Source organism: Heloderma suspectum, chromosome 5 (genome assembly GCF_057233095.1).
Source record: "Heloderma suspectum isolate Gila_16-S chromosome 5, 16-S_ref, whole genome shotgun sequence".
Taxonomy (NCBI): domain Eukaryota; kingdom Metazoa; phylum Chordata; class Lepidosauria; order Squamata; family Helodermatidae; genus Heloderma; species Heloderma suspectum.
In genome coordinates, this window is record NC_139462.1 from 100,222,396 (window position 1) to 100,238,984 (window position 16,589).

Genomic DNA, 16,589 nt, shown 5'->3' on the forward strand with positions numbered 1-16,589 from the left:
CAAAATGGTGCATGTGAGCTCCATATACGATGTGAAACTTCTGAGCTGTTCCTTTCTGCCTAATAAAGAATCCTTTTGAACTTGGTTAAGCAGATATCTGTGAGCATGGTATAAGATAAAAACAGAAAAATCTTGTGTCCACAACACAACCCTTTTTATGAAGTCTCCAGAAAGCTGCAGAAAACAGGATGTCTATGTTAGCACTAGCCCACAGTTTACCAATTCTCTAGAGCCTAACAGTATAAATTACAAAACAATGTGTACAGCTCCAGATGGCCATTTTTCCTAAGGCAAAGCAGCTCTGGGGACAATTTGTAGTGCAGAAGCCACAAGTGAGAAATGGGTTCTTACCCTGCCACCTCTCAGCTGTAAATCATTCCCACTTGAGGTTACTTTTCCTTAGGAAAAATAGCCACTGGAAATTTGTTTTACACATGTTTGCATGTTACATGTAGTTACATCTTGAAATTCAATCCTGCTGAATAAGCATGATTTAGGGCTGGAGCCCACATCATGGTGCCTGCGGGCACCAATGTGCCCATGGACAGATCTTATGGTGCCCACCTGGCTCCCTGACCTTCCTGATTTATTTATTTTTTTAGCTGGGAGGCTGGCATGCTGCAAGTGAAGTTCTGGCCTCCAGCACCATCTCTATTGGCCCCCAAAGCATTCTTAGAAAATAAAAATCTTGGGTGGCTGCAGCCTAATGCTTTGTTCTAAACCATGCCCAGCCTCTCAGAAAAAAAGAAAAATATAAGCTGGGGTTGTAGCCAGGAAGACTAGAGAGGGTGGAGAGGAGAGAAGGAAGGTGTTTTGCCTGTGTGCTCTGTGTTTCTCTGAGCATCACCAGTTTGCCTACGGTGAAATGAGCATTGGAGCAGAAAACCGTGGGTTCAAAGAGCGGTTTTGTGTTTCGGAACTCAGATTCTACCTCTGCCTTGTACTTGGGTTCCTTGGCAAGTTAGTTTTATTTTAGCCTTACCACTTTGTTTTCTACGAAATGGGTATTTTGTGACGGAAATCAACCCTGAGTGCTCATTGGAAGGACAGATACTGAAGCTGAAGCTCAAATATTTTGGCCACCTAATGCAAAGAGAAAACTCTCTGGAAAAGACCCTGATGCTGGGAAAGACTGAAGGCAAAAGGAGAAGGGGACGGCAGAGGATGAGATGGCTAGATAGCATCACGGATGCAATGAATATGAACTTGAGTACGCTCCGGGAGAGAGCGCAGGACAGGAAGGCCTGGCGTGCTATGGTCCATGGGGTCACGAAGAGTCGGACACGACTGAACAACTGAACAACAACAACAAAATTCCCACCACGGGAGCCATTTTGTAAATGGGCAACAATCCCCATAGCAGCGATTTGTGAGAGTGCCCATGACACCCTCTCAATATTCTGAGTGTTCCCACCAGGCCAAAAACATTGGGGACCCCTCACTTAGGGACAAATTTTAGATATCATGGCAGACTTATATGTTAGCATACAACTCTGCCCCACAGTTATGAAGTAGGGTAAGGTATAAAGCAGGGTAGGAAAAGTAGGTGGGAGAGAGATGCTGAACATTCCCTGCCAACACACACACACACACATGCTGCTTTTGCTTTTGAAATTGCCTCTTCCCAAGCTGTGTTTCTGCTGGCAGGGCTTACTTCCAGTCGCTAAGCCTGGCTGGGAGAAATACAGATAATTGGAGGTGGCTTTAGGGGCCAAAGAGGCAGGCAAAAGAAGATTCAGCAACTCTCTACTGCCTGCTATTTTTTCACTTTAAAGTGCTCAGCATGACCCACCTTCTAAGATGCAGCTTGTGCTGCTGCAACATATAGTTAGACCATTAGATTATGCCATCCCATTTTGAAGCCATAATTTTGATACTAATACAAGTGGCATTTCACACTGATATTTTTCTCAATTGCTTGTATTTATTGTCTTTAGCAATTATCTTTAAACCCATTGATCTTTCAGCCTAGTTGTGCTCCTTGATCATCTTCCTATCTGATAAACAAATCATTAGAAGGGACTGGGAAGGAGACACACTTCCATCACCCTCCCAATCAGAAGAAAAGCACAAGGGTCTCTACAAAGACTTGGCCCTTGGATACGCAATAGGAGTAGATGGGTGAAGAGAGCATACCTGTAGCAGTAGTGGCATCTTATGCTTGTGTGGACTGAACTAGGGATGGAGGAGAATTTCTCCCCGAAACTTCGGGGGGCCAAGTGCCAACGCATTCGGTCCTCCGAAGGTTCGGGGAGAAATTCTCCACCACCACCCCGCCATCCCCCGTCCCCCCCCCCCCGGGATGGGACTTACCTTTCATGAATGTCGCTCCCGGTGGCGGGTCCCAGCGGCGGTTCGGCAGGTCTTCGTCAGGGGCAGGGGCGGCAGCCGGTCTTTTGACCGGCTGCCGTTGCCGCCATTACAAGAAAAGTTAAAAAAACAAAAACGCCCCTGTGATAGGCTATGTAACGATTAACGTAGCCTATCACGGCTAGATTTGCAAAGTCAGCCGTGATAGGCTACGTTAATCGTCACGTAGCCTATCACGGGTAACTTAAAAAAAAAAAAAGCGCGTACGCTAATGGCGGCCCCCATAGGGAGCCGCCATTCGCGTTCCTTATTTGGTCCCTGTAGTCTACGTAAAGATTTACGTAGACTACTGCGAAAATAAGGGCAACGCAAATAGCGTTGCCCTTATTTTCGCCGTAGTCTGCGTAAATCTTTACGTAGACTACAGGGACCAAATAAGGAAAGCGAATGGAGGCTCCCTATGGGGGCCGCCATTTGCGTACGCGCTTTTTTTTTTTAAGTCACCCGTGATAGGCTACGTGACGATTAACGTAGCCTATCACGGCTGACTTTGCAGATCTAGCCGTGATAGGCTACGTAAATCATTACGTAGCCTATCACGGGGCTTTTTTTTTTCTTTTGAAGTTCGCGGCCGGGGAGACGGGGCGCTTCTCCCCGGCCTGAATTTCGGCTGGGCGAGGCGGGAAGCCTCCCCCCAGCCTGAATTTCAGCCGGGCAAGGCGGGAAGCCTCCCCCCCCCCCCGGCCTGAACTTCGGGGGGAGAAGCGAAGCGCCTCCCCCCCACCGCGAAGCAAGCTGCGAGACCAGGTAAGTGACTTTCGTACATCCCTAGACTGAACAAACCTCATTCCCTTTGTTAGATCAGATTGATTGTCTTCATTTGCTATTTCTTCACAGGTGGTGGGGTGTTTCTATGGTTACTCCTGGAATCCCTATGCTTCATTGCAACACAAATAAAGCATGATTATTTCTAAAATCAAAATCACATGATTTCCCCCCCTCCCCAGTGATGTTTCTTTACATCTTCAGCCTGTTTTAAGATTTTCAGTTATCATACAGCTAAAACGTAGAAAAATTATCTCGGACGGTATGGAATTAACAGCCTAATGAGAAGTAGGAATGTTTTACTGAATGAACGTCTGTTCCATTCTAAATGGCTCGTTATAAATATGCAGCGGAGCAATGCTGCTGTAATGCCCTGCCAGCGTCTCTGTGGCAATGTTCCCAGGTAATTATATATTTCTGCAGGCCCAACCTCCATTGTGCCTGTCCAAGCTGGGAGGGGAAAATAAGGCAAAGTAAATTAGATCCAAAACTGTAGTAAAGGCAGTTACAGCCTGTTTCCTTTGGTCAAATTTTGTAGAGATGATTAGAATAGTAGCAATAACGATACAGTCTATTTTAATTAGCAGAAGGATTAAATGTGGTCATTTCAAAATTGCACTGTGCATTTATGAGAGAGGGAGGGAAGGGTAGATGCACTTTTAGTAGCAGATCTGGAATCTTCATATACATGTCTTCCTAGGACCCTCTTTAATGGTTGGATTTCAAACACTCTCCCTCTTTTTCCTTATTATTTTCGGTCAGTCTTCTGCTATAAATAATATCTCAGTGGCTTGTCATGCCTGATTAAATATCTCACAGTTCTGGGAATGTTTCCAGTTTGTAAGATAAGAAAACAACATCCACAAAATTCTATTTTAGAAAAATAAATTACACAACTTTATTTTTTGGATTCCAAGTCAATGTTCTCCAGGCTAAGCCTGCTTCTTCCTCCAGCTCATCAACATCTGTCCATGTGTTTAGCAACACGCACAATATGAAGAGTTTTCCAGCACATCTTGAGCTTAATGTGTTCACCTGAACATGCCAGTCCTGAATGTCTCTACAAAAATATGTGTCTAAGGATGTGTTTTCTAGGCCATGTCTTGGGGAAAGCTGATGCAGTCAGCACCACATCCCTAATTAGTGCTGCAGTTCTGGGTTTTATTCTGGGTCAGTGAAGCAGCACTTGCTTCCAAACTGTGATATTGGAAGAGACATCAAAAGGAAGGTTGGCCATGTCCTTTGGAGCTGGTCCACTGGGCTCTATCCTGCCATTTCAAGTTGCAAGCCAAGGCCCTCTTCTGATTCCATCCAGTAGATCTGTTGTTGAGTAAACACCCCAGTTTGCTATGAATGAGCTGCTGCTAGGAATGTGCAGTGGGACTTCGGAGGCACACAACATGATGGCTGACTGCCGTGCAGTAAGTGCTTCTAAACATGATGACCCTGGGCAGTGATCATTCACCATGGGGAGGCACTTTTCAGCAACAGCAGCACCACAGGGACCTTGGAGCAGGCTATTATATGGAGATGAGAATGGGTGGGAAGCATAAATTGTGGCAAGTTCTTGGTGGTATGGGGATACCAAGTCATCTTGTCTGCCTCCTGAGGAATCTGTATAATGACCAAGTAGCAACGGTAAGAACTGACCACGGATCAACGGACTGGTTTAAGATTGGGAAAGGAGTACGGCAGGGTTGTATACTCTCACCCTACCTATTCAATCTGTATGCAGAACACATCATGCGACGTGCTGGGCTTGATGAAGCCAAGGCTGGAGTTAAAGTCTCTGGAAGAAACATTAACAATCTCAGATATGCAGATGATACCACTTTGATGGCTGAAAGCGAGGAGGAGCTGAGGAACCTCATGATGAAGGTGAAAGAAGAAAGTGCAAAAGCTGGGTTGCAGTTAAACCTCAACAAAACCAAGATTATGGCAACCAGCTTGATTGATAACTGGCAAATAGAGGGAGGAAACATGGAGGCAGTGACAGACTTTGTCTTTCTAGGTGCTAAGATTACTGCAGATGCTGACTGCAGCCAGGAAATCAGAAGACGTTTACTTCTTGGGAGGAGAGCAATGACATATCTTGACAAAATAGTTAAGAGCAGAGACATCACACTGACAACAAAGGTCCACATAGTTAAAGCAATGGTATTCCCTGTAGTAACCTATGGCTGCGAGAGCTGGACCATAAGGAAGGCTGAGCGAAGGAAGATAGATGCTTTTGAACTGTGGTGCTGGAGGAAAATTCTGAGAGTGCCTTGGACTGCAAGAAGATCAAACCAGTCCATACTCCAGGAAATAAAGCCAGACTGCTCACTTGAGGGAATGATATGAAAGGCAAAACTGAAGTACTTTGGCCACATAATGAGAAGACAGGATACCCTGGAGAAGATGCTGATGCTAGAGAGAGTGGAAGGCAAAAGGAAGAGGGGCCGACCAAGGGCAAGATGGATGGATGATATTCTGGAGGTGACGGACATGACCTTGGGGGAGCTGGGGGTGGCGACGGCTGACAGGAAGCTCTGGCGTGGGCTGGTCCATGAAGTCACAAAGAGTCGGAAGCGACTGACTGAATAAACAACAACAACAAAGAGGTGCTTTGCATTAAAAACAACAGACACTTATTTAAAGAATTTTCAGAACTGCTGCTGCATCTGGTCAACCCCGCCATAACTTCTCTGTGGTAACTGTACCTAGGCCTTCATTTTGAGCCCAAAGTCGATCATTCAAACAAACCAGTGAAGATAGAGCTACTGGAGAGAGTGGGGAGTCATGTCCATTAGATGTGAACAACTCAACTAACTCAAGCCCCCTTTTATATTTTTGCTAACTCAATTGCTCCTTTAACCTTAGCAAAAGCTTTTTTTTCTTTTATAGTTTAGCTCAGCGTTTCCCTTGTAGCCCATTCTGGATTAACCACCTTTTTCTCTCTGCACTTCATAGCACATACACTCTCTTCTCTTTGTGCATGACCACTAGCCTCTCTAAATCCCTTCTCTCTGTGTGTGTGTACACAACAATCACTCTTCATTCTTATCTCTCAGGGTCAAGCTACACATGATTCAAAACATTTGTCATCAGCTATCCTGAGTTTCCCCCTTCATGGATCACTGCCTTGTTGTGGCGAAGGGGCTTGCATAACTCAGTGAAACCATAAGCTATGCCGTGCAGGGTCACCCAAGACGGACAGGTCATGGCAGAGAGTTCTGACAAAATGTGGTCCACTGGAGAAGGAAATGGCAACCCACTCCAGGATTCTTGCCAAGAAAACCCCATATGCAATGAATATGGACTTGAGCATGCTCTGGGAGAGAGCGCAGGACAGGAAAGCCTGGCGTGCTGTGGTCCATGGGGTCACGAAGAGTCGGACATGACTGAACGACTGAACAAGTAACGAACAATCCTGAGTTTCGGCTTATAAGGCTTTAAAAGCAGTCACTGGCAGATTCGGTCTGGAGTAGGGCCACAGTGCTGGGGCATTGCAGGGGACGGGGGAGGTTTAACTTTTCCATGCATTATCCCATTCTTTTATCTTAAAGGCAGTACTGAATGGCTCCAACTAAAGTTGGGTGAATTTCTAACAGTTGAGGGAATGCGAATAAGAGAAATGCTTAAGATTAACAAGAAAATGTATAAAGGCACATTCAGAAAGGGCCATGGCCAAGATACTCAGTTTCTCGGAATGATGGCGAGTATAGGCAAGTGGTAGACATGGAAGTTTAGAATATTTCTTCTCTCTGTCTCTCCAAACTATTTCCTCTGAGCCTTTTTCATTTTTCATTTAAATTTCCCTGGCAGAGCAGTATTGAATTACCCTGGAGTCTAGGAAACCACCGTATGCACATGTTCAAACCTTTGGTGCTGAATATGGAGGTGGGGCTATAATTCACAGTCTTGCTCCCTGGTCCAAGGATTCAAACCCCTGCATATGTAATGTGAACTTGCGCTAATCTTGGTTCTACTCTTGGGTACAGGAATTGGAATGGTATGCAGGATTGAATCCTGGTTTAAAGCTAGATTTTCAAAATTAAATTAGGAGCATATCTCATTGGTGATGGTCACATGTAATGCCAAAAATAAGTATTTATTTATACATTTTATCTGCTTGTCCAAAGAGCTCAGGGTAGTGTACATGGTCCTCTCCCTCACCCACCCTCCATTTTATTGTCAAAACAAGCCTGTGAAATCACAAGCTGAGTGGTGATTTGAACCTCAGGTCCCAGCCCAGATCTAAGACAATCACACTAACCATTGTACCACATGGGAGAAGAAGAGCGAAGAGGAAGTACACAATGCCACACCTTCAGGGCCGGCTGAGCCATGCTGAGCCACATTGCAGATCAGGAGGTGTGTCAAATTACACACACTCCATCTGCCATCCACAGGCCTGCCTGTCATGGCCACATCACCCCAGAGGACTGGCTACCTACTCTAGAGATGTGGAGGCCTGGGAAAAACGGAAAAAGATTGGGGTGGGGTGGGTGTGGTGGAATTTTTTTCTGTTTTTTGTTAAGGACCCTTTTTTGTTTGCCCCCCCCCCCCGTTAAACAATTATGGATTATGAAATATTTTCTTTTAGAATGATGAATACAATGTTTAAGACAGGGTGCTCATATATACAGTAGCTACCAGGCATTTACTCTCCCAAAATGATTTCTAAAAGCTATATAATAGGAAGACTTTTATGAGGACTAGAGATGTGAAATGGCGAAGCCATGGGTTGGGGGGATGATTTTTTAATCCTCTCTGTAAGATTCCCAGCATAGTTCTCACATTCCTCATTAAAATTATTGGTCTAATATATCTTTTACTGATAGACACTTAGGGATGCTCGCAGTCACTGTGTCATAATATGTGAAGAAAATGTCCAGTCTTGACAGTTTGGGTTTTGCTCTGTAGAATTCCATATTGTTTCTAGGCTTGTTCTGGTCAGATGCTGTAGCAGTCAACACAAGTGTGAAAGACTTTATGTTACCCCACCACTACCAACACATACAATGGGAAAATGTGTAGATTATCTCACCTATCCTTTATTAAAAAAAACAAAACACCTTTGACAATTGGGTCTATGAAACTCAATGCCATAGTTTTTAATAAAGTTCCCAATTGGACCTCACCATTAGGGAACTTTTCCTGAGCTATAAAAACTTTAGCCGCTGACACCAAAATAAACCCTCTATACCTAAAAACAGCAACACCTTGTGCCCTATTTATTAAAGGGCATTATGTACAAAGGGTAATAAAATGTTACTCTTCAAATAATAGGTTGACATCTTCTAAACCAGGGGTGGGAAGTGTTTGTTTTACCAAGTTATAAAAACCCTGGAAAAAAACTAACTTTTTTCCCATTGCTTCAAAATGTCTGGAAATGTTACATCTCTAACCCGGCTGCTGCCTGCCTGCCACTGCTACTACTTTTGCTGCTGCAGCATTTGCCACTGAAAAAAGCAGCCTGCAGAGCTTTCCAGAGAAATCCCCACACACACCTTGGGGTAAGGCATTGTGGGCAAGGTGGCCTCAGAGAGTGCTGTGCCTCTGCCCCTTTGCTGTGATAGTAGCAAATACTGTTTTAAATTAAGGTGCTTTAAACAGTATTTGCTACCATCACAGCAAAGCGGTGGTGGTGCAGATGCTCTCCGGAAGGGCTGTCTTCCCAAACGATTTGGTGTGAAGTTAGAGCAGTTTGAGGTCATTTGCGACAGATGATGTCACTAATCTGCTGCCAACCAGCCACTTCCCTTTTGAAAAACGGCATTTTTTGAAACTCGTTTTACTCTGACTGAAAGCAGCTCCCTGGCAGTTTTACCACAGTGTGTGATGTCTCCCCACACACACACACACATTAAATCCTGGGGTGCCTCCTCTGTGACCTGGCAGTGATGTGGTCAAGGGGGTGGAATGCCCCATTCCCCCTTGTTTTACCAATCTAAGTAGTTTTCCCCATAGAGAAAATCCCCAGGAATGCAGCAGTGACCCACACATTACAGCTGTAGTGGGGACACTCATTAACCTTAGGCAGCTTGCTTTTAATCTTTAATATATCCCCCCTTCTGTGCATGTTTACTCACAAGTAAGAAATACATCTTGCTCCCCTGCAGTGAATCTTTAACATATCTCTATGCATTTGGAGCCATGGTATTTCACTGAAGCATTAAAGGGTTAAAGGCTAACTTCAGTAACTCACCCGACTTTCCAACACCTGCCCTAATGCACTCTTTCACTTCTCTGATGCTCTCTTAAATCACTATTTCAATGCTGTGCTTTTTTGATGTTCTGTAGTTTCTCTGACACAAAGTCGTTTCTCTGTTGTTATGTAAGGTCCTTCTCCAGTGCAAAGACCTGTATCACAGTAGCGGTCTTTTGAGTTTACCGGCGCTTCTCATTGCAAGCAGGGAGAAGGAAAAAAAAGGGGGAGGTTGGAAGCAATAATTCCACAGCAGATTGCTGGAATGTGGTGAAATTGGGGTAGGGGTAGGATGCTTTCAGGGGGAGCCTTCAGATATTCCACTTGAGAATTGGGGATTTGGGGTTTTTCAGGGAAATCTGCACATATAGGAAAAAATAGTTAATCTCCATTCATAATAATGCAGTAGCGGGGGTGGGGGGGAGCCTGAACATGGGTGAGAAACAAGCCTCTCTCATTGGTTGAGCAGCCCCTGCCAGTTTGATGACATTCAGTTTTACTCCCCCCACCCCACCTAGAAGTATGTTCCTTTGAAGTCTGTGTGACCTGTGAAAACTGGATTTTAAAGGCATGGTTCACTTGGCAGATCTTGCTTCATGTGTCCCTGACGGACCAAAACCAATTCCATGAAAATCCAGGTAATACTCCAAAGCGCTTCTTCATTGCCATGAAGATTTTCCCCAGAGCCACGGAGCCCACAATGTTTTGCCTGGTTCTGTTGTACATCAGATCTGAGCCTTTGTAATATGTCCATATAGACATGTAAAATGCTTGGAAATCCTTCTCACCTATCAAAAAAGTTGTGCAGGACAATTTAACCCAATTCTCTTTTTTAAAACCAGGAAGAATCCATGGTTCCCAGAAGTTTGCACTAGATAAATGGCTTATCACTTTAGAGGCATGGGGTCCCGTTCTTAATAGTCAATGGCTTCATTCATTTCAAGGCGCTACATAACCATTCACACGCCATTGAGCTCAGTGCTATTAAAGGGTAACTTCCCTTATGGGAATTGCACTCACCACAAAATAATCCTACGCAGCAAAATCCTTTTATCATCCCAAAGTAGGTAAAGGAAATTAAAATAAAAATCTTCTTCCAGTTTTAAAATAAAAGACTTCACATGACTGCCACTCATTTTGAAATGCCCATGAGCCCAAGAATGTAATAATATGCCTGAAAAACTTAAGCATCTATACAAAACAGCCAAATCTAATTATGAAAGTCATATGTTTTCCATTCAAGCAATTGAGATACCACCACCAGTGCTCATGCCAACAGAGAACAGTAATTATTATGGGAAACAGCTTTTTGCCCATTTAACATTAGCTGTAATAAAACCTAATGGAATAAATCAAGACACAAATTCTGCCTTTGCTAGTCTGGACAGTCTCAGTGCTGTGTTTGATACTCTCCATTTCCTTTCATTTCTGTTCTCTAACCTATTAAGAAGCTAATTATGTTTATTATTACAACATTTGATTTGTGAGCTACATTATAGTTAGGGTTACTCTGAGGTTTCTGTTACAGCCCCCAGTTATTATATACAAACCTATCTCAGTCATGTGCCTTCTGTGTGCTCAGTTATGTGCCTTTTGTGAGAAACTGTTGTGTCTTTAGGCAAAGCTGGAAATGTTTGAAAGATTTAGCTAAAGCCTGTTGTTTAGAAAAGCCAGTCCTTCCCTATGTAAGCACGCAGAACTTCTGTGTGGAAGAATCCTGATAGGGCTCCATGGACCCCTGATTCTTCTCATTCCCGGTCACATGGTGCAGTCACACATTACATGTAATGGGTGATCTGTACCTGCCTCCCATATCCCAATCCAGTCCCAAATTCCATATCCACATTCATATTCCCTTTCCATTCAATTCAAGTTGCTTGCGATCCAGGTCCTAAGTTGCTTTGCAGTGACTCTCCTCCAGAGACGTAGGGCTGGATAGGGATATAGAAAGTATAGATAGACCTCCTGTTCCATGTCATGTCCTTCCACATGCCAAGGTGGGAATAAACACAGCTCTTGAGCCCTGTGGGCTCCCCTCCATGCATGGGCATTGTACCCTTGCACAAGAAGCAGAAATAAACCATGTCTTTATTTCTTAATTATAACCTTTTATGTTGGTAATATGTATATAATTTTGATGGCAGAAAATCATATATATATATATATATATATATATTCACTGAAAAAGACCCTGATGATGGGAAAGATTGAAGGCAAAAGGAGAAGGGGACAGCAGAGGATGAGATGGCTAGATAGCATCACTGATGCAATGAATATGGACTTGAGCACGCTCCGGGAGACAGCAGGGGACAGGAAGGCCTGGCGTGCTATGGTCCATGGGGTCATGAAGAGTCGGACACGACTTAACGACTGAACAACATACATACATACATATATATATATATATATATCCTATCTCAGCCAGCAAGTGGTGTGGTGGTTAGCGTGTCAGACTAGGACCGTAGAGACCCAGATTCAAATCCCCACTTAGCCACTAAGCACACAGGGTGACTTTGGGCCAGTCACTCTCTCAGCCTCACCTACTTTGCAGGGTTGTTGTGAGGATAAAATAGTGTGTGTGGAGGATCTTGTGTGCTACCCTGAGCTCCTTGGAGGAAAGCCAAGGTAAAGAATGTAATAAAGTCATTTTAAGGTGCATATTTATTCTATGTTATTTAATTTTCTTTAATTTTACTCTGCTTTTCTGCCCAAAGAGCCCACAAGGAGGAGGTATTTCTCAGCCTCTTCCCCCCACAGTTGATTGGAGGTAACCGGTTTTCAGTGCTGTGCAAGAAAGGAGCTCCCTTATGCACAGCACTGAAAACCTGATGAGCTTTGGAGTCAGTGGTGGCACTTCAGAGCTATTGAGCTTCTTGTCTATAGGGAAATAATGGTTCTCAAGCCTGCTGGTCTCTGCTAGCCATATTCTAACCTATTATTCCCATTCACCCCATTTTAACTGGGAATATGGGTAGATAGCTAGGCAAAAGTGGGTAAGCCCAGATCCTATAGCGAGGCAGAGACATATTAAAACAAAAGTTTTATTTAAATATGTACAAGAGGTTGACTGCATAGAAAGAAAACATATACGCACTAATTATATGATACCTAAGGCAGACTTAATAACTTACCAAGGATCTTCAGTATGCAAAACATTATGGGATATGCAAAACAGTATGGGTTATCCCAGGCAATCCATAGTAACATTCAAGGGGGAAACAAAAGCACTGAGTAAACTTACTCTTTTACCTCACAAGGTTCAGTACAGTAGAAAGGATGGGAGAGAAAAGGACAGCCAATGAGGACAGGTCTGAACTTCCCTTGGGATACCTGAGGAACGTCAGGTAGGCAGGGGATTCTTCCTTTAGCACTGCTGATAACCCAGTGAGATGGGCCAAGGGGTGTGAATGAGAGCAGTTTCCTCTTGGTTTCCTGCCAGCCTGGATCTCTTTGTATAATTGGGAAGGTTTTGTATAACTGGGAAGACATGACTGTTTTCTTTTGTTACAGAAATCTTTGAACATAAGAATTCTTAAAGAGTCAAGAAGGTGGGAGCTTGTTTCTGTCACACAGGGAATTCAGGTCAAGCAAGGCCTTCCCTTGTAAGTTTTAGTCTAGAAGCATCTACCTTGTGAGTCTAGGCTCCCAGCAGGCAGTCAGCCTTCAGGAAAACACGAGCAGTAATTAGGGGTGCACGAAAGTCACTTACCTGGTCTCGCAGCTTTTCGCGGTGGGGGGAGGCGCTTCGCTGCTCCCCCCGCGAAGTTCAGGCCGGGGGGGGAGGCTTCCCGCCTCGCCTGGCCGAAATTCAGGCCGGGGAGGAGGCGCCTTGCCTCGCCGCTAAATTAAAAGTTTAAAAAAAAAAACGCCTCCGTGATAGGCTACGTGACGATTAACGTAGTGTATCAAGGCTAGATCTGCAAAGTCAGACGTGATAGGCTACGTAAATCGTCACGTAGCCTATCACGGGTGACTTTAAAAAAAAAAAGAGCGCGTACACAAATGGCGGCCCCCATAGGGAGCTGCCATTCGCGTTCCTTATTTGGTCGCTGTAGTCTACGTAAATCTTTACATAGACTACGGCGAAAATAAGGGCAACGCAAATAGCGTTGCCCTTATTTTCGCCGTCGTCTACGTAATCTTTACGTAGACTACAGCGACCAAATAAGGAACGGGAATGGCGGCTCCCTATGGGGGCCGCCATTATCCGTACGCGCTTTTTTTTTTTTAAGTCACCTGTGATAGGCTACGTGACGATTTACGTAGCCTATCACGGCTGACTTTGCAAATCTAGCCGTGATAGGCTACGTTAATCGTCACGTAGCCTATCACGGGGGCGTTTTTTTTTTCTTTTATTGGAATGGCGGCGGCGGCAGCCGGTCGAAAGACCGGCTGCTGCTCCCGCCCCGGACAAAGACCCGACGAACCGCCGGCCGGACTCGCCGCCGGGAGGGACATTCGCCAAAGGTAAGTCCCGTCCCGGGGGGGTGCGGGGGGTGGGGGGGTGCAGAGAATTTCTCCCCGAAACTTGTTCGGGGGGCCGAACACATTGGCGCTCGGCCCCCCAAAGTTTCGGGGAGAAATTCTCCGCCATCCCTAGCAGTAACACATGCAGTGGCCTGAGAAAGAACAAGCTGCCCTAGAAGAAGCATGGAAGGGTTATAACAGAGGTCTGTGGGAGCCATAGCACATACTGTTTCCCATGTGTCCAGGTTGCAGAATTGTGACTCTGTCATTATGTACATTACATTACAGATAAGATGAGATTACTTTGGGCGTGGTTGACCCGACCGAAATGGCACTTATTCATGAGAGTGGAGCTTTTGCCTTTCTAGCTAAGGCAGAGTTACCAGGACGTACATTTGTTCACTGTGTCTAATATGAAAGTGAATGGTAATCATGTGAGAAGAATACCTAGTGGATTTTCTATTGAGGCAGTGCCATCTCTATAGCTGCTCAGCTTTCAATTAAGGTAGCAGAGGTTCCAGGAGCACAAAGGAGACAGGAAAGTTGGTTACCTTCTCAAGATTTCTGTACAACGTGACCACATTCTTTGAGGTGGACTGCTCCACTTTTTGTGGGAATTCACTTCTGTTGTTGTTGCTGTTATTATATAATGAAAATTATTACAGGTCCTTTATTTGCTTATTCATTGACTACTAATACTTTCTCCCCCTCCTTTTATTAGGACCTCCACAGAGAACAGTGTCTCCCAAACACGAAGCTGAAGATACAAAGCATGAAAAAGTTACAGACAAAGGAAGTGAGAGTGGAACTTCATGCAATGAGTTGTCCACTTCTAGTTGTGACAGCCACTCTGAAGCCAGCACCCCCCAAGAAAATGCTGCTAGTACTCAGCAGTCTACAGGGCACCAGCCAAATACTCTAACACTGGATCGGCCATCTAAGAAGGCACCAGTGCAGTGGATGCCACCACCTGACAAACGCAGGAACAGTGAACTTTTTCAGACTCTCATTAGCAAGTCCAGAGAAACAAATCTCTGTAAAAGAAAGGTGTGTGAGAAGCTAAGTGTTGAAGAAGAGATGAAAAAATGTATCCAGGATTTTAAAAAAATCCACATTCCAGATTATTTTCCTGAACGGAAACGCCCATGGCAGTCTGAACTGTTACAAAAGTATGGGGTATAGTTTTTCAAAATGTCATGACGTGTCAGTGGTGCATTAGATGTTTATTATGTTGCCAGTTTCTACTGATGTACTTCTTTCTGGTCTACTCATCAGATTCCTGCTGCTTATTTCTTTCTGTGAATTGGATGTTGGATAGGACCTTTTTTTCCTTTCTTTTTTAAAGGAAATAATAAAATGAAACCATGGATTCTTTTATAATAGTTAAAATTTGCATGATCGAGACGTTTTGGTTTTCAAACTTCTCATTTGTGAAACAAATATATCATCGGATCATTCATCATTTTATGTCCACAATAATAGCAGCAACACAAAATTCCACTGGGTGAAGAAGAATGGTGCTTATGATAACAGCATTAAATGCGAACACTTGAAAAAATGTTAATGCAATAAAGCAAATGTCTATTTTGCATGAGCACAATAGTGATGAGTAGATCACACAAGAACAAGAGGTTTGACTGCTGCTTGGATAAATATTTTGTTCAATACTAAGATTATAAATGTAAAATATCCTTGGAATTGAACCTTGTGAGGATTTGTGTGTGGCTGTGTGTTTGTTTTGTAAGGATGGTGTAAATATGCCTTATACTGTTTTATGATTGCACCAACATTCATCTATTAGTGTTTGCTAGGACTGTTTCTGTAAAATGCAAAACTATCAGCATATTGTGAAAAGTGGTCTGAAAATTTTCTGTTTTCATGTTAGTCAACAAGTTGGAAAAATAAAAATAAAAAGACCTTAATGTATTTGTTAAAAGGGGGCCTACTGTTAGATTTTCTTGATTTATTACTCTTCTGTTATTATTAGTCTTTGTATCTTCAAGTAGGTTTTAAGGAGAATTTCTGCAGGGTTCTCATTATGCTTCTACTCTGCTACCAAATTGAAATCAACATGTTTCAGCAGAAAATGAATAATGCTTGGGGTATGTGAGTTTTAATTAAAATGTTCAATTGAGATTCAGTATGATGGAAAAGAACAGTGTTATTGATTACTACTCAGTATAGTAGCGATAAAATCTCAACCAGAGTGCACAAAGAGTATTTTAGTTGACAAAGAAAATAATACTTCTGATAATTGATGGGAAATTACTGCCAAAATACTAAATTTAAGATGTCATTAACAAGATATACCATACAAAAACTGTTTCCCAGTGTGCAAAAACTAATATTTATTCATAATGACACAAAAAAAATTCTGATAAAAACAGGCATGTATTTGGATGAATGATGAATTTGCAGAGACTTGTGAAATACTGCTGTGCATTATGTTTATATATCAACAATTTACCTTCTCAATTCTGTTGTCTCATGCTTTTCTTTACAAGCATACCAGCACCGTTGTTAATTTAGCAAAGCAGTTCACTTTTGGAAGGTATCGTTGGTGCCACAGGTCTAGAATAACCTTCAGGCATTCAGATCTTGTAACTCATTTTTTTTAACTAAATATGTGTCTTTAAAAAGATACTCTTTCCATTTTGGTTGGTACACAGAGCATGTGATAACCTCAAAGGCATGTGGCGCTGCATTGTTTGTGTGATTTTTCCAAGGATCACATAAGCAGTACCCTATCCATATAGAGCTTCTGGAAATCGCACAACTGGCACCTTTACATGAG

At 43.4% G+C, this 16,589-nt stretch overlaps 1 protein-coding gene across 1 annotated transcript in view; it reads left to right on the plus strand.

Annotated features, from left to right (window-relative positions):
- Positions 1-16,268, plus strand: part of KCTD8 (potassium channel tetramerization domain containing 8) — an 83,210-nt gene extending 66,942 nt beyond the window's left edge. The window contains exon 2 of the mRNA XM_084860324.1: positions 14,517-16,268. Within this exon, the coding sequence (XP_084716450.1) occupies positions 14,517-14,977 (461 nt within the window). The 3' untranslated portion in view covers positions 14,978-16,268. The remainder of the gene's footprint in view (positions 1-14,516) is intronic.
- Positions 16,269-16,589: the final 321 nt, after the last annotated feature.